The sequence below is a fragment of the Kogia breviceps genome, chromosome 7, assembly GCF_026419965.1.
Source record: "Kogia breviceps isolate mKogBre1 chromosome 7, mKogBre1 haplotype 1, whole genome shotgun sequence".
NCBI lineage: Eukaryota > Metazoa > Chordata > Mammalia > Artiodactyla > Physeteridae > Kogia > Kogia breviceps.
The window spans coordinates 38,272,225-38,290,689 of NC_081316.1; the positions used below are offsets into that span (position 1 = coordinate 38,272,225).

General features: G+C 41.1%; 2 protein-coding genes across 10 annotated transcripts in view; both read left to right on the plus strand.

The window, feature by feature from the left end:
- TPH1 (tryptophan hydroxylase 1) overlaps positions 1-12,491 on the plus strand; it is a 28,086-nt gene extending 15,595 nt beyond the window's left edge. For both annotated transcript variants that reach the window (XM_067039447.1, XM_059068901.2), the window contains exons 5-11: positions 2,273-2,340; positions 2,486-2,682; positions 5,263-5,398; positions 6,143-6,269; positions 7,973-8,068; positions 9,071-9,204; positions 9,710-12,491. In XM_067039447.1, coding sequence (XP_066895548.1) covers positions 2,273-2,340; positions 2,486-2,682; positions 5,263-5,398; positions 6,143-6,269; positions 7,973-8,068; positions 9,071-9,204; positions 9,710-9,884 — 933 coding nt within the window. In that variant the 3' untranslated portion in view covers positions 9,885-12,491. The remainder of the gene's footprint in view (positions 1-2,272; positions 2,341-2,485; positions 2,683-5,262; positions 5,399-6,142; positions 6,270-7,972; positions 8,069-9,070; positions 9,205-9,709) is intronic.
- A 4,155-nt stretch (positions 12,492-16,646) lies between these two features.
- Positions 16,647-18,465, plus strand: part of SERGEF (secretion regulating guanine nucleotide exchange factor) — a 247,568-nt gene continuing 245,749 nt past the window's right edge. For 6 of the 8 annotated variants that reach the window (XR_010841354.1, XM_059068844.2, XM_067038123.1 and 3 more), the window contains exon 1: positions 16,661-16,738. Coding sequence is in view for 6 of the 8 variants with exons in the window: in XM_059068844.2 (XP_058924827.1) it covers positions 16,679-16,738 (60 nt within the window). In the remaining 2 variants the exon portion in view is untranslated. Of the gene's footprint in view, positions 16,739-18,465 lie in introns of all 8 variants that reach the window. The other 2 variants (XM_059068840.2, XR_010841353.1) reach the window with 2 other exon arrangements.

The following is an 18,465-nucleotide window of genomic DNA, read 5'->3' on the forward strand; positions in this document are numbered from 1 at the left end:
ACACACACACACACACACACACACACACACACATATATAAACACACATACAAGATTTAAATATGAAAAGTGTGCTAAGTGGCATGAACAGACTGCTTTGAGATTAAACACAAGAGAGTCAACACTTCTAGCTAAAGAGGTCAGAGAAAGGCAACCTTGTTAACTTGGCCTTAAAGAATTTTGGCAGGAAAGAGATGGAGAGGAAGGACAGTTCATTGCAAAATGAGCAAAGGTTCAGAGGCAAGAAAATCTCTGGGGCATGTTTATGGAAAGGTGTGTAAATCAGTTTTACTGACCTACTACCAAGTCCTGCTGATTTTCACCTCCAAAATATTTCTTTAATTTGTTCCTTGTTTATTCTTACTACCACATCCCTTAACTGGTCCTCCTGCCTCCAGCCTTGCCACCTCAAAACTGTCCTCATAGTCACTAGAACGATCTAAAGCCTCAGTGTGACCACAGAAGCATTATTCATAGTAGCAAAAAAGTGGAAACAGGGCTCCCCTGGTGGCGCAGTGGCTGAGAGTCCGCCTGCCGATGCAGGGGACATGGCTTCGTGTCCCGGCCTGGGAAGATCCCACATGCCACGGAGCGGCTGGGCCCGTGAGCCATGGCCGCTGAGCCTGCGTGTCCAGAGCCTGTGCTCCGCAACGGGAGAGGCCACAACAGTGAGAGCCCCGCGTACCGCAAAAAAAATAAAAAGAAAAAGAAAAAGCGGAAACAACCCACATATCCATCCACTGGTGAATGGATAAGTAAAGCATGGTATGTCCCCAACATGGAATATTAATGGCCATAAAAAAACATGAATTACTCAACATGCTACAACAGGGGTGAACCTTGAAAACACTGTGATAGTGAAAGAAGCCAGTCACAAAGGCCATACATTGTGTGATTTCTTTTACATGAAATATCCAGAACTGGCAAATTCATAGCAACAGGGAGTAGATTACTGGTTGCCAGGGCTGGGGATGAGGGAAAATGAGGATAGACTGCGAATGAGTAGGGTGTTTTTTTTCAGTGTGATAAAATGTTCTGAAATTATGGTGGAGGTGGTTGCAGAACACTGTGAACATCCTAAACCCCCCTAAATTGTACACTTTAAAATGTCAGTTTTAAGGTATGTGAGTTATATCTTGATAAAGCTGTTATTTTTTTTTTAAAAAAACCCAATGGCTTCCAATTACCCCAAGACCAAATCCAAGCTCTCAAACAGACCTTTACTAGCAGACCCGTAACTAGTCTTCACCACGCTCCACCTCACTCTCCAGGCTCCAGCAACATTGGATTACCTGTATTTTCTTAGGTGTAACATGCTGTTTTTCATTTCTGGGCTGTCCTTGGTGCTGTGCTTTCTGTCCTCCTCCACTTGGCTCTCTCCACTCCTCCTTTAGCTTAGGAGTCATTGCTAGGGACCCTTTCCTGACCCCCCACTACCCTCTTCGCATACTCTGGATTATGAGTTTCTTTTTGAGTTCAAGTGATATTTTGTGCCTGTCTGTAATAAGGCACTTAACCATATTGTTTCAAAATAATTGGTTAAAGTAAACTCCTTGAAGACCCAGATTGTGCTGTGTTTCTCTGAATTTCAGCACAAGGCCAGATGCATAGTAGAGACTTGTAAATCTGTGTTAAACACACAAGTCTCATTCTTTCCTTTCAAGTGTCCTCCCCTTCTTTCCTACTTTGTATTATTGGCTATTTCCTCCTAAGATTTGCTTTTTGATGCCTTATCTTGTCAATTTTTTTCTTAAATATTTTTCATAGGTATAAATTCTAATGTTACTATTTTGTCTATCTTTTCATCATTATTTGCTTCTGCAAATGATTAATATGTCTGCATTTTGCAATAAAATCTGAGATTCAGTTGCCGTGATTTCAAATATTAGTAATTACTACTTTGTTATTAATTACAGGAAAATATAACTGAAGATGTAGTCAAATGATTAAGAAAAAACTCACCCTTGGAAAAGAGCCATGTATTTTAACTAGGGTGGTGCTTTTCTTTTTCCTCAAACTATTTTATTTTTGTAGCTACTGTAGTATTTTTGTATCTATAGTATCTTTTATCTTTGCAGCCACTATCGTATGAATCTGTCATATAATGTTGACTTTAAAATAAAAATGATCATAAATTTCTAAACAGTACTTGCTCAAAATAACAGTTATATAGCCCTTCAATATAGTCACTTGAATAATAATGAAATGTTTTCTAAATCATTTGTTAAGTATTTTTTAGTATGCATATTTAAAAACTTTTCTTTAATTATCAGGGCTTCAAAGACAATGTCTATCGTAAAAGACGAAAGTATTTTGCAGAGTTGGCTATGAACTATAAACAGTAAGTGTACTATAAAAATAACTTATTCAACTTTGAACTAATGAAATAAATGGAGTAAATTATTCCTATATAATAAATAGAAAACAAGATACGTGCTACTGTTTATTGGATGCTAATTCAAGATAACTTCTCTTTATCTCATTAGTGGAGACCCCATTCCTAACGTTGAATTCACTGAAGAGGAGATTAAGACCTGGGGAACTGTGTTCCGAGAGCTCAACAAACTTTACCCAACCCATGCCTGCAGAGAGTATCTCAAAAACTTACCTTTGCTTTCTAAATACTGTGGATACCGGGAAGATAATATCCCACAATTGGAAGATGTCTCAAACTTTTTAAAAGGTAATGAACTGATTAATTTTTTGTAAGGGGAATATTGAACTCCATTTCAATCACAATAGAATTTTTAATAGAGGACTAAAGTCTAGTTATTTGGGAGGTCAGAATTTTTCTGTATTCTGTCCTGGCAATTCTCCAGGCACCACATTTGAAGAGGGACATTCATAACCTGGAGCAAATGTAGAGGAAAGTGAGCAGAATTGTAAGAGGATTGGAAAACGTATAATATAAATAAAATTTGAAGGATTCTCAGAGTGTTTAACCTGGAAATTTAGGGGACTTTTAGATTTATTTAAATATTTGAAGGTCATCTTATGTTATAGAGGGATTCCTATGTGGCTCTGAAGTAAAGGACAGTCGAATAGTAACAGCAAACTTTTAGTTCGAAACGGAGAAGATCCTGTTAAAAGAGCCATTTGAAAATGGGACAGGCTCATGAGATGGTTAGTTCCACATCCATAGAGATGTTCATGCAAAAGTTCCACACCCACTAGAAGGCTGTGATAGAGGAGATTCAAGCACCTTCGGGAAGGTTGGAGTAAATGATCGCTGAAACCTCTTTCCACACTAAGATTCTATCGTTTTCCCAAAGAAGAAGATGTGTTAGTAGAAGCATAAACAAAGACTAAGGGCAATTTTGCTCCTTTTAGTTCATCATGCTTACTTGGTCCAGGCTTCCTTATTTTTTCTCACTAGTATAGAAAGTAAAAGGATCAGTGATCTCTAGGATCTACAATATGTAAGAAAAATAAATATCCCCCTTTGATCTCAGCAGATTAAAACCTTAGGGAAAAAAATAGGCATTATATTTTTGACTCAAAGGGAGTTTATCTTATTTCCATCATGATCTGAAATTACTATCTTTGAATTTATTATATAGACTTATAAAAATATACATATTTATTCAACTCCATAATTCTCATTCCTCAACCACTATACACAAAACTAAGAACTAAACAGGAGAGGGCAATATAGTTTTTACAAGGGAAGAACTCATATAAGTGGTTCCTACAAAAACTAGATTTTTAAAATTAATTAATTAATTATTTATTTTTTGTGGTACGTGGGCCTCTAACTGTTGTGGCCTCTCCCGTTGCGGAGCACAGGCTCCGGACGCACAGGCTCAGCGGCCATGGCTCACGGGCCCAGCCGCTCCGCGGCATGTGGGATCTTCCCGGACCGGGGCACGAACCCGTGTCCCCTGCATCGGCAGGCGGACTCTCAACCACTGCACAACCAGGGAAACCCCCAAAGCTAGATTTAAGAAAAATAGTGATTAAGAATGGCAGAGAACCAAAGCACACGACCTTGTGTGACTTAGCAAAGATGGACTAGCATATGCTACAGAAGTTGTTATCAAATCACACTTGCATGAGATCTGGAGGAAATATTTTGTTATAGATGCGAAACTGAAAGCTGATCACTTGGAGTCTGGAGCTTGAGCAAGCTGCAGAGCTTGTTGCTAAAGGTGTTTCAAGGCAAAGTGTCAAAGAGAGAAACCAATATTAAAAGACAGTTCAAACAAAACATGAGTTGGAAGGGACTACCTGCCCTGGCAAATATGGTGGCCACTAGACAACCGTGGTTGTTTAAATAATTAAAATGAATGTAGGGACTTCCCGGTGGTCCAGTGGTTAAGACTCTGCCTTCCAATGCAGGGGGCATGGGTTCCATCCCTGGTTGGGGAACTGAGATCACACATGCTGCATGGTGCGGCCAAAAATAAATAAATAAATAAAAGTTAAAAAAAATAAAATGAATGTAAATCAAAATGTTAGTTCCCCAGCCACACTGGCCACATTTCAAGTGCTCAATAGCCACATGTGGCTAGTGGCTAGCAATAGGTTAGATGTTGAACATTTCCATCTTTGTGAAAAATTCTTTTGCCCATTGGAGTGGGAGAATCCAAGTACAAAGCATTGGGGTGGAACTGGAATTACCAGAGTGTGAGAGTTTGAAATGAAGGACAAGATCAGAGCTTATAGAGGTCCCCAAAGCCACTGCAGCCTAGTGGAAGGTGACTTTTACAGTGGGCATGCAGACTCAGGTATTGGGGAATGAAAGAGCACCATCCAGTTTAGATAACATAAGGAAACTACAAGAGGTAGTACTGGCTAAAAATGATGTAGTTTCAAAAATGGTTCTGATCTAAATTAATAGATCTTATTAGTGAGTTTTTTTAAAAAAGAAAAGTAAGATTGCCTAGGGGATAGTCTAAGCCCTTCAGGGAGACAGCAAGGTATAGTGTAAGGCTTGGGTTCTCATCCTACCTTTATCATCTACTGTGTGGCCTTGAGTGAGACTCAGTAATGTGCCCACTCTGAGCCTTAGTTTTATAGTTGTCACATGAGGAGACTAAACTTTAACTCATATTGTAAATATGAAAGGAGATGTGATGTGTAAAAAATCCAACCCATTGCCTGGCCATGGTAAGTGCTTAATAATTATGACTTCCCTGAAGTGCATGTATGATACATTTTAGTTTCATGTTCTCCCTCAAAGTGTTACCTCGTGCCACTGGCAGAATTAAAATGTTGCAGTAAATAGTCTATTCTAGTGAAGATTTTCTCCTTTGCTTTGCAGAGCGTACAGGTTTTTCCATCCGTCCTGTGGCTGGTTACTTATCACCAAGAGATTTCTTATCAGGTTTAGCCTTTCGAGTTTTTCACTGCACACAGTATGTGAGACACAGTTCAGATCCCCTCTATACTCCAGAGCCGTAAGTACTTCCACTGCATCATCCATCCATCAATATGGTACCTACGTCATGATTTTTTGTGAGGATCAAGCAAATTAGCACATGTAAAGCATTTTGAATGGTGCCTGGCATGTAATACATGTTCCACGCTCTCTACATGTTAACCATTATTATTAGCATTGTTAATTGACAACCTATTAGGTGCAAAGTGCTGTCCTAAGCATAGGAGATGTAAGACTGGAAAAAAATCAAGGTTTCCTGCCTTCATAGAGCTTATATTCCAATGGGAGATATAGATAATAAACAAACAAGTAAATATATATATATATATATATATATATATATATATATATATATATATATATATATAAAATTCAGATGGTTATAAGCGCCATGGAGAAAAATAAAGTAGGGAAAGGGGACAGAGTTGTGTGTGTGTGGGTGTTTCTATTTTGAAAAGGGTGATCAGAGAAGGACTGACTGAGAAGGTCACATTTGAGCAGAGACCTGGTTTAGGGGTTGGGGCGGTTGACATGTGGATGTCTGTGCGTATTTGTATGAACTTACGTATGTGTGTTTGTGAGTGGCCAAGGTTTTGAACCAAAATAGTTTCTTTACTGTAATAATGTCCTTTGTGGTCCATTTCCAAAGTAATACTACCTGATCAATTTGAATAAAAGTAAGATCAGGTTTTGATTTGATTGAATGGTTGATTATGCATTTATGTTAAATGTCACAGTGTGACAACTTGTACCTCTTTTTCAGAGATACCTGTCATGAACTCTTGGGTCATGTTCCCCTTTTGGCTGAACCTAGTTTTGCTCAGTTCTCCCAAGAAATTGGCCTGGCTTCTCTTGGAGCTTCAGAAGAGGCTGTTCAAAAACTGGCAACGGTATAAATCTGGAAATAGCTGTATAGATCAGTAATCTTTAACTGGGGTGGGATGTGGGTATTTGTGTAGTTTAAAAGTACCTACTTTTAGCATTAGAAAATTTGTCTTTGCTCATATTTAATTTAATTTAAATAATTTAAAACATTACAGGAAGATGTAAAAATTTAAGGCTTATCCAAAGAAGACCTGAGCTTTAAAAAAAAAAAAAAAGGCAGAGAGACAGAGAACACTAGAATACAATAATGTTAACAGTTGGTATACCTTCTTTTTTTAGTAAAAATGATAGGTTCCCTAAAAATTATGCTAAAAATATTTTTGAGCACTAGGTACAAAACATGCTGGAAACATAAAGATGAATAAGGCCTGGTTCCCACCTTCAAGGAACTTAGACACTTACGTTAGAATGAGAGGAGGTCTGTAGAGAAGCTCAGGCAGGGTGCTCTGGGAGTGCAGAGAACTGCCTGGGGAGGGTTTCATGGAAGATGAACATCTGGACCAGCCCTGAGAAGATGAGTAATGTTTTCACCTGCCAGGAAAGGAAGGAAGAGCATCTCACGATGAGGGCACACAAGGAAAGACAGGAGGTGCTTGGTGTATCTGAAGAAATGATAAGGAGCTGGAGCAGAGTGTGTGAGGGTCAGGGAGGTGGTGTGAAATAGGCTAGATGGTTAGAACAGTGCTCTCAAATTGTGGTTTGGGGACCCCACAGGGTCCTTGAGTAAAAGATCCGTTCAAAATGCAGAGTGGATTTTAATGTGAGAGACAGAGTTCATTGATATGGTTTCAGATTCCACATTACAGCTGTACTTTAAGAAACTGCCACTTGTTGAGTTTTGATGTTGTATCAAAGAAGAATAGCCACAATTATCTGAGAAGGCTATTACAATATTCAACCCTCTTCCAACTACTTATCTGTGTGAGGCTGACTTCTCTCCACATACTTGAACCAGAACAACTTATTGTGACAGGTTTAATACAGAAGCAGATGTGAGAATCCATCTGTTTTCCAGCCAGACATTAAATAATATCAATCCGGACACTAAAAAGATTCGTGACAATATAAAACAATGAAACTTTTCTCACCGTTTTTTTGTACAATATAGTTACTTTTGTTTAAAATGTTATTTGTGTTACTATAAAATGGTTTATTATAATTTTAACATTAATTAGTAAACATTTAAATTTTTTCTCAGTTTACATTTTTAATATGGTAAATATAGCTAGCTCTATCCCACGTAAACAAAAGGTCTTTGGGGTCCTCAGTAATTTTTTTAAAATATTTATTTATTTATTTACTTATTTATTTTGGCGGTGTCGGGTCTTAGTTGCCACACACAGGATCTTCGTTTCGTCATGTGGGGTCTTTAGTTGCGGCATGCAGACTTCTTAGTTGAGGCATGCATGCAGGATCTAGTTCCCCAACCAGGGATCAAACCTGGGCCCCTGCATTGAGAGTGTGGAGTCTTACCCACTGGACCACCAGGGAAGTCCCTCCTTAGTAATTTTTAAGAGTAATAAGAGTTCTGGGAACAAAAGTTTGAGAAGTCTGGTTTGGAATGAGGCCAGATTGTAGAAATACTTGTGAGCTATCCTGGGGGTCTTGGATTTTATTCCAGGGTACTTTGGGTCAGTGACTAAGAGTTGTAATTTGTTTTAAGTTGAATCCTTCAGGATGTGAAAGTAATACTGATGTCCTTTTGCAGTGCTACTTCTTCACTGTGGAGTTTGGTCTATGTAAACAAGAGGGGCAGCTAAGAGTCTTCGGTGCCGGCTTACTTTCTTCCATCAGTGAACTCAAAGTAAGAGCTGTAAATCTTTGCACATAACCATATTCACTTTATGTAATTGATACGACCTGAAATAGTTTCTGGATTTTAATTTATTTATTTTTATTATTTATTAATTAATTATTTTTGGCTGCCTTGGGTCTGTTGCTGCGCACGGGCTTTCTCTAGTTGTGGAGAGCGGGGGCTACTCTTTGTTGTGGTACGCAGGCTTCTCATTGTGGTGGCTTCCCTTGTTGTGGAGCACAGGCTCTAGGTGCGTGGGCTTTAGTAGTTGTGGCACGCGGGCTCTAGAGTGCAGACTCAGTAGTTGTGGCGTACGGGCTTAGTTGCTCTGCGGCATGTGGGATATTCCCAGACCAGGGCTTGAACCCATGTCCCCTGAATTGGCAGGCGGATTCTTAACCACTGTGCTAACAGGGAAGCCCTAGTTTCTGGATCTCAATAAGAGCTTACTGTGGAAAATACTTGGGGTGGCAGTAAACATCACCTAAGAGGCATTTTTCTATATTTCCTAAGTTTTCTGAATAGATATAGATAACTATTCAGAATGTAGTTATATCTTTTAAATAAAAAAGTATTTTAAAACAAAGTCTTGCTGTTTCCTCACCATTTTTGGTGTGCTAGCAACAACTTCAGTAATTTCTAGGGAATTCTTTGAGATGTATTATTTATCCAATAAAGGAATGAACTTATGTTTGTTGAGTGGTGGATGTGCATGAAATATTGTCCAAGGTACAGTCTTTCTCTCAAGGAGCCTACCACCTCCTGGTGGGTACAAGTCATGTATAGGAATAACTAGTGCAGGGTAGAAAGCAGATGCCATAATGCATGAATAAATAAATAAAGATCCTTGGGTATCTCTTACATGGAGAAGAGTGTTAGAACAATGGAGTGGTCTTGAGGCATTTATAGGGACTAGCAAGCCATTTGTTTTGCTGGCTCTGGCAGTTGTGTGTAGAATGTGATCATGAAAATAGATAGTATTCTTTGATTCACTGACTCTTCATCCTCTAGCACGCACTTTCTGGACATGCCAAAGTAAAGCCCTTTGATCCTAAGATTACCTGCAAACAGGAGTGTCTCATCACAACTTTTCAGGATGTCTACTTTGTATCTGAAAGCTTTGAAGATGCAAAGGAGAAGATGAGGTAAAGTATATCTTCCTCATGCCTTAATTTTCCTCGGCAAAAGATAGGTCCAATAATGGTAACAAGTCACAGAAATAAGCAGCTGGATAATTAGAAGCCCACTAGGCACCTTTTACCTGTAACACACCTCTCTTTCACAGTAAATATTTAGGGTGTGTTGTTTATAATGATGTTCAGTGTTGCAAATATGAATCAGATACACTGAGAAGTTGGTTACTTCCTATTCCTTCCTAGTTTATAATCTAATAGGAAAAATAAACTGTATGCAAATTACTATATAACAACTAGGAAGCCTTAAAGAGATACAGATGAAACACTGTTCTGCATTTTATTCAGGAGCAATTCATTCCAGCTAGGGGAACAGGGAAAGCTTAATGGCATTTGAGAAAGGACTTGAAGTATACACAAGATTTAGATATGTTAATTTTTAGACTAACGGACAGTATTTGGTTTTTATCATTTTCTCCCTAGAAATTGATTGCCTCATATTTGTTTTCTTAAATAGAGAATTTACCAAAACAATCAGGCGTCCATTTGGAGTGAAGTATAATCCTTATACACGGAGTATTCAGATCTTGAAGGACGCCAAGAGCATAACCAGTGCCATGAATGAGCTGAAGCATGAGCTTGATGTTGTCAGTGATGCCCTTGCTAAAGTCAGCAGGCAGCTGAGCATCTGACAGTTGCCAGTCCTAATCCCGAAAGCATCTGAGCATTCAGAGGCCTGTGGGCCAACTGTTGCTTTGCTTGATGACCTGGTTGTGGAGGAACAGCAGCCAAACAATATTCTCCATTCCCATTCCTTAATGGACCATTAGTCTTTGAAAATGTGTACCTGGATACTCTAGCCACTACTTTTTTTTTTTTCTTTTGGTAACAGCTTTAGTGAAGTATAGCCTAATTTTATTTTCCCCAGTTCTTCTTGAGTAAAATGACTTTGATGATCACTTAAAATACCTTGGTGGTTATTATGGAGCTGATCCATATTGTTACTTAAGATTCTCTTATTTCTACAATAGCTTACTTATAACTGAATTTGTGCCAAGCTTGGTCACATTCACATGCCCAAATTTAATAGGGGATCAGCTGTCTCTGCTGCTAGCCTGAGCAAAAGCAGAGAGGCCTTTGCATATGAAACATACCTGGTAAAGAGCAAATAGTCTATTTTTAAGTGTAGTGTCTTGTAGGGAAAAAGGAGTATCTAAGTCTAGAAAGGTTGATTGGAGTATAATCCTTAAGTCCAGGTGAAGAATTTGTGACTTTATTTTGAAGGCACTAGGGAGCCCCTGCCCGAGTGACCATCCTCCTTGAAACTCTTTTCTTTCTGTGGCATTGCATATGTTTTACATTATCTGTACTACTCAAGAGGCCAAAGGGAACTTGCAAGGCCCTGAACTCTGACATGCAGCCCCAGAGAATATCCTCAGGTTAGCAGGAGACAGTGTTGTCAGAGGGAGAGTTCAAACTGAGACAGATGAGAGGCGTGCAAATTTTAAGTTGGAAAAGCAGTGCCAAGCACTTTATTTCCAAGGTATAAGGTGAGACCATAAATAGGAAGGCCAGGCGTGACAGTCGAGTGTGGGGAAATGGGGAGGAGATGGTGTAAGAGAAGTCAAGAAGAGCATTTTAGGACTGACACTGTAATTAATAATGAAGGCTACAAGCACTGGCTTTTATGTGGTGTCAGCGGTGTAGTACAGGGAGCAGGCTTGGTATAAAGCGGTAAAGCTGGAATCCCCAAGATAGGCTTGTGTCTCTTCAGTTTGCTCCTTTCCTCCCCCCACCCACTAAAGGAAGACTTTCCTCAAGTTTCTGTCTTTAGCCCTCTTCTCTCTCTGCTCTCTGTTCACTGGAGATGTCATCCGTGTCCATGACTTTCTTATTTCGTATGTCTCCCATATTTGCAATTCTAACCCTGACATGTCTTGAGTTTTTGCCTCTTACATCCAGCTGCCTGCCAGATATTTCCGTCTAGATGTCCCATGAATTAGGCTAATGTTGTGTAACTTCTTGTGGCACCATTCATTAGAATGAAATGGGGTTGTGCAACATGGCAGCCCTGTCAATTATCTTAAACTCTATAGGTCCGAAAAGAAACTCAGAATCACCAGAATATTGTGCCCCATCAGTTTCCTCTCCCAGTGATCTCATTTCTATTAATTGTATTAAGGGTCATATTTTCAGCTAATTTCCCATTCTTAATCAGCTATTTAAAGACCGTGTCCTTAATTTTTTCACATTAATAGTCAAATTGAATACCATTTAACATGTTTTATTTCAACAGACAACTAGATATTTTAATCCTTTTTAGGCCTCAAAGGAAATTATTTTAAAAACTCTTAAAAATTTATTTCATTTTATGTTATATGAGGAAATAGAATTAGGAAGAATAATTCATGCTACTTCAGATTTTTACATTACTTATAAATTTTAATAGCTGATCAACTGTTAAGTATACCTTTGATGGTACTAGATCTAAATCAGCTAATCTAAAACCTTTTGAAATATTGGTTAGGTAGTTTATAATTAGTGTATTTGGTTGCAAGGAAATCTATGAAGCAAACTATGATAGACAGCAAATAACAACAAATCATGCATACTGTATCTGGTTTGGTTATTTTCATACAATTTTGATCATTGCAAAGAATCGTAGTTATTGAATTTTTAAATGATGGTATTTCAAATCACTCTATGACAAAAGCATACTAAAGTAAATGTTAAAGACACAACGATTATAATTTACATCTTGAGAATAATGGAAATATTTAATGATTGGTTTCAGTTCTTTCTTCTAACCTTGAATTTATGATATTTGGTAAATGAGGAGTTCTGAGAGTCTTAGAGTTTTCATGCATTTTAAATATATTTCTTCAAATATATGAGAACAGAATTGAACCAAAAGTGTGGTTCATAATTCTTAATCAGTGAGTTATTACTCAGAGACATACATAGTATTTTCCTAACTTTTTGAAGAATGCTCCAAAATCTGGTTGTCAGTTGCCTGCATTTCTTAATCTGCCTATTTTGTCATTTGGAGTTATACTGTGGTTATGACACACCAAAGTGTACAGAATTATAGTTCATTTTTAAATTGCCTTCCAAACTGAAGAAATAAAAAAGCCTGGAATTGTCTAAAGGAATACATAATAGAGTTCATATGTTAATTTCTAGGAAATGTATAAAGATATTGTGGTTTTATTTCAGTCTAGTCTTTATTTTACTATATGATATACATTTATGACTTGCAAGTTTGTTATTCAACTGGATAATAAAAGGACACAAAATTCATGTTCTCACTAAGCATTTTTTTTGTCAAATGTATGTTAAAAACTGATTTAAATGTATATTAACAATTTCATTAGTTTCAGAAATCTGTAAGATCCATATACTTCTTAAAAAGCCTACAAATATGTGATGTAAGGGGAGCCAAACACACCTGGAACCTAGAAACCACTTTTTGGAATTCTTGATAAAGTCTCAGTCTCATGTTCCTCATCTATAAAGTGAGCTAAATCGACTTTACTGGGTTATTGTAAGAATTATGTTGTGAGAGGACTTGTAAAAAGAAACATTAGCCATATGTAAAGAATCATTAATCTCCTAATCAGAGATCCCCATAGTTTCTGGATGATTTTTATCTTCCTTCAGAGGGAATTAACTTCTGCATCGAGCAGATAGCATATAATGGCAGGGGAAGCTCGTCTTAGTCCTAGCAGGGATTAAGCCAACTTGAAGCTGCATTTCAGTCTTTGTGAGGGCTGGTTTATTTCCAGTTCACCTCTACTCTTAGGGTGCAGCCCTTTAGGGATCTCAAAAGAAAGCTATGTGTGTGTACCAGGGCTTCTCCTTGGGGACCTTGGACTCCTACTTTTCTCCCCTCCTTTACTCTCATTCCCCCCCACCTCCCGACACCATAAAAGTGCTAAAAGTACTGTTCAGTTTCTCAGCTTCTCAGCTGCTGCTTTCAGCCCAGTTTCTTAGCCTCCAAGTCACTGCTTGCTAATTAGCAAATGCTTCAAGCAGAAAAGTAGTGCCAAATATAATCTCTCAGCTTTTAGATCTTGGCCCTCCAAGTTCTGGCTGCTTTGATAGCTCTCCAATGACTTGAAACAGATTTAAAAAATATTTTCCCCCAGTTTTTCTAATTGTTTTTGGTGAGAGAACTGGTCTGTAGCTAGCTAATCTGCCTTTATTTAAAGTGGAAATCTGACCTTGGAGTAACTCATTTAACTTCTTTGAGCCTCAGTTTTCTCATCTATAAAATAACGATTCCAACAATACTTATCATACCAGTAATATTGAGAGGATCAAATAAGATCATCTAAAAGAAAAAATTTCCTAACCTGTATAGTATAGAGAGATACTCTGTATACTTGAAATACGTTATATTTTCCTCTTATGGGGAGACAAATTACCTGAAAGTGATACCAATTTAAATCTAGCTCCATTCAAGAACTGCAACTCAACCAAGCTGCTAATGGGAAGAGCTAGTCAGTGGTACGTACATAGGTGAAACCATAGCTGCATTTCAACACATCTCAACACTTCCAAGAAATTGTATTCTGGGATATAACATAATAATATAATTGTAAGTTAAAGTTACAGTTAATATAAATTGATGCATGTATATTCAAGGGATGAAATTGGGAAAAAACCGTATCCTTCCAGGCCCTCTCTCTATGAAAACTGACTCTGGGTAGTTCCTTCTTGCCCCTTTGCATGAAATCTCAGGTCCTTGTCTTGAATTTTCTGCTCACTCTAAGTCCTTAGCTTCTAATCTCCCTCTCTACCCACCCCCCATTTCAGTGTTTTAAAATTCCAGTGTTCTGTAAAAGTTCAAAACGTTAGATTTTAAGGTTAAAGTTTTTCTTCTTCTCTACAACTGAGAAAGGAAGAGATGTGCTTTGTGTTTTTATTTTCTTGCTCCTTTTTTCTTACTCACAAGGATGCCTCTGGCTTCTCCAGGGTTTGGGAATGGCGGTGAGGAGAGGTAAGGAGTAGGAAGTTCTTTTTGGTCTGATAGGGTTATGTGCTTTCTGTACTTGGTAAGTATTTAATGCTGACTCATTCTCTGTGGGTGTTTTGAAACACCTTCCCTCTTCTTATTTCTTGGGATCTCTTGGTGTGGGTAAACATACCTCTCTGACTGGGCTGTTGAATTCATCTTGCTCAGCCTCTAGGAGTCTAGTAGTCAACTCTCCTGTGGGTGTCCCTTAAGCTCTCCAGAAATTCCCTTGGACTGGGTCTAAAACCATTCCCTGGCCAATTTGCTCATGCTTGGGAAACACTCACATGGGAGATACTCAGACATTCTTTGTCTTAAAAAAGACATAAAAGACCTCTGGGCATGAAAGACCTCTCCAAAGCATCAATCTCTTTGCTGAACTCTCAGAGCAGTTATCTGGCCACAAGCCATTGAACATTTCTCAGCACGAACTGGACAGCAACCTGCCCGGCCCCAATCTGGAGGGATACATGCCAAGCTCTCTTAGTGGCCCTGCTGACGCATGCCTTTCCTTAGACACGAGATGGGCAAGACTCACAGCACATTGATAACTACCGCTATCAGAATTCTCTCACAGCCTCTCCAACCTCTTTCATAGCCTGGAAGTCATACACTGGTTTCTAGACACCTCGTTCACAAGTTCTGCTTTGGTGGTTTTGTACCTCACTTTATTATGTGGGAGGTATTGGCACTTAATACCTTAGGGTCTTAGCCAAAATGGAGATGGGAAGGGTCCCACTTTTACACTATCACACATGCTTAAAAGGAATGGTCAGAATAAAAAAGGCCACTCATAAAACAGCAAACAGTATAGTTTTTGCACATCAAGTTCTCTTGAGAACGAAGAGCTGCTTTGCCTTTCTAAAGTTTGCATGTTTATTAGCATGGTCCTCCCTGTTCTCAAGATGCCACAGGCTGGAGAGGTAAAGGTGAGGTGCTGCCCTTAAGTGGTCTTAAGGCAGAAACACCAAGGAGTGGGTGGAGTGAAAGAATGGGAAGGACTGTAAGAGCTCAGGCAGACACTTCTCAGGTCCTCCAGGCATAAACGGTGATGAGTACTGGAGGCTTGTGTCAGTAGAAGGGTCAAGAACTACTGAATATGGATTATCTTCTTTAATGTGACCCCATTTGTACCCACAAGATAATGTGTGGCTTGGAAAATGTGGGTTATGTACAAAAAGTACAAAAAATAAAAATAAAAATGACCTGTAATCCACCACCCAGCGTGTGCGTGTGTGTAAAATTGGTATAATATTTACTTTAATGACATATCATGAATATTTCCCTTATTTACTATCTTCCAGAACATGTTTTTAATGGCAGCCTAATATTCAATTGCATGGCTATATAATTTAATCAATCTGATTTTGGATTTTAAGGTAGTTTCTAAGTTCTTTACTATTATATGTAACCCCATAATGAATAAGTTGCAGTCTAAGGGTTTGTGCATGGTTCCATTTTTTTTTCTTGTGATAGAGGAATAGAAGTGGAATTACTAGTTAAATATCTAAGTATCTATCTTCATATTCCTAATATGCTTTGCCACATATTCCTTCAGAAAAATTGTGCTTATTTAGCTCCTACCGGTAGTGTATGAGGGTGTCTGATAAAAGCCATTTTATATGAAAATTTTTGGTGGGTGAAAATTATCCAGTTATTATCCAAGTTATTACCTTGATGATCGGAATCCGGGCCAGCGCCATGCTGGGAGCGCTGAGGGTCAGAAGGCCGCCCCGGCAGGAATCAGTGAGAACCAGCCTCCTTAGTTGTGTCGGGGTGTGTGTTCTCGCTCCGTGCCAGGCGCTGAGGGCGACGGCAACGATGCAAGACACTACACTCGCCCACCAGGAAGCTCCCTCCGGTTTTGCAACTTCACACCACAGCGGGCCCAAAGACAGTTCGCCCTAAGACACTGGGTCAGGACCCTTTCCACACCCTCCCAGGCTCAAGTTCTTCCCCATCAAAGGGTGATGCAATCCCCGTCCTGTCAGCCATTCTGGGCTGTCGTGGGACTCTAACCTGAGGGAGCTTTGTGAACTGTTGAGCATAGTGCACTCGTATAGAATTTTTACTCAAAATAAGGAGTGCGAGGAGAGGAGGGAAAGAGAGGCAGAGGCCGTTGGCGGAGACGCTCAGAGCGCGCCAGGACTGGGTGACTTGAACGCGGCTCCGTGAGGTGCTTATTCTTTCCCGCGGGCCCCAGGTTAGCAGCAGCAAGCGGGAGCGGTCCGAGGCCCCGCCCACTGTGCGGCCCCCTTCCAACCACAGACCCTTTCCAGTGCCGGCCCCACACCCCAGTCACCAATCCCTCCCCAGGCCGGCCTCTCCCCCGGCGGGCCCCGCCCCCGCCCCGCCCCCGCCCCGCCCCCGCGCTGGCCCCACACCTCAGTCACCAATCCCTCCCCCTGAGAGCCCGCCCCCGCGCCAGCCGCCCCCCCATCCCCGGAAGTGCCGTCGGAGCGTTCCAGTATGGAGCGCGAGCCGAGCGCCTCGGCAGCCGCCCCTGCTGCAGCCGCGCTGTTCGCCTGGGTACGTGACTCCGCCTCCGGTCCGTGGCCGCTGGGGCTGAGGGGCGCACAGACGCTGGGAGCGCCCGGCCTCGGCGTGGGCGGTCCTGGGGCCAGGCAGCCGAGGTCCGAGAGGCGCTCCGGGTTGGAGGATCCTGGGCTGGGGGCTGAGGTGGAGAGGGCGGGGAGGGAAGGGTCTTCATGGTGTGACTTAGGGGCTTCTGGCTGGTGGGGTCCAGACCGGAGGGGCTGCGGCGCAGTGGGAAGAACCTGCCTCCAGGACAGAGCGTCTGGGTCCGCGACAGACTTCAGGCCCGGATAGCGCCGGGAGAGGCGGAGCGGAGGGCTCTGTGGAGAAAGGATCTCCCCGTCCCAGAGCCCCTTGGGGCCACCTGTGCCCTTCACCCTCTTATTGCCAGGAGGATGAAGGCCTTTCCCTAGCCCCATCCCAGCCTGGCCGGAGCAGCCTTTGGTGTGAGGCCGGCGGCGTTGGGCCGTGCACAAGGCGGAGACTCTGCATAGTTACTGATACTCGGCTGTGACTGGGTCTTGCCTGCACGGGGCGGGTGTGGGAGTCTGTGCTGGTGTTGGTTTGACGGGAGCACTGAGAGACAGGGTCATCTTTATGTGTCGTGGCTGGAAGAGAGGAGAGTCTGTGCACAGGAGTGTGTGGCAGGCAGCCAACCAGATGCACGGGAACAAGCAGACATAGTGTCTTGTAGTTCTTCATAGCACATGCTTGTAATGAAACGTATAACTTGTTAATGTCGGTCTCCTTGGCCAGAATGTAGGTGTCATGAGGGTGGGTGCTGTGCATGTCTTGTATGGTGCCTGGCTTGTGCCTGGCACATTGTAAGGTGCTCAGTACATATTTGTTGACTAATGGATGAATGAGTACCTGTTGTGTGCCGAGCTATGTGCTGGTCTTTTGGGAACAACAAAAGAGTGAAAGACTTTCAGCTCTCGTGTTGGGGGAGGTGGAGGGAAGAGAATAAGACCTTTACTGCTGTTAAAACCAGTATGTATAGACTAATTTACAGAATGGCAATTATCAGTACCAGGCAGCATTTATTGAGTGCAAGACTGCCGCAGACCGGCAGAAGGGAGAGCGTGCTGTGGCCTGAGGTGGTCTGGCTGTGTCTTTGGTGTGGCACTGGAGCTGGGGGGTGGAATTAGGGATTGAATGTGTGCCTGGGTGGGTGTTTATCCCAGGCCAGGGACTGGGGTCTGACAGAAAAAGCCTTTCAGATATGGCCTTGTCAGTACTGAAGCAAAAATACTGTTGAACCTAACCTCGTTGCTGTGCCTGGAGGCTTGCTGGTGTTTTCTTCCTGCTGCATTATCTGTGTGGAGGGGTGTATTAGTTTGCTAGGGCTGCCATAACAAAATACCACAGACTGGGAGGCTCAAACAATGGAAATTTATTTTCTCACAGTTCTGGAGGGTAGAAGTCCAAGATCAAGGTGTCAGCAGGTTTAGTTTCATCTGGGGCCTCTTTGGCTTATAGATGGCCTCTTTCTTGCTGTGTCCTCACGTGGCTTTTTCTGTGGGTGGGAGCATTCATGTGTTTCTTCTTATAAGGATACCAGTCATATTGGATTAGGGTCCCATCCTGATGACCTCATGGAAGCTTAACTACCTTTTTAAAGGCCCTACCTCCAAAAACAGTCACAGTCTGAGGTACTGTACGTTAGGGTTTCAACAAATGAATTTCAGCGGAACACAATTCAGTTCATAACAAGGGGATTT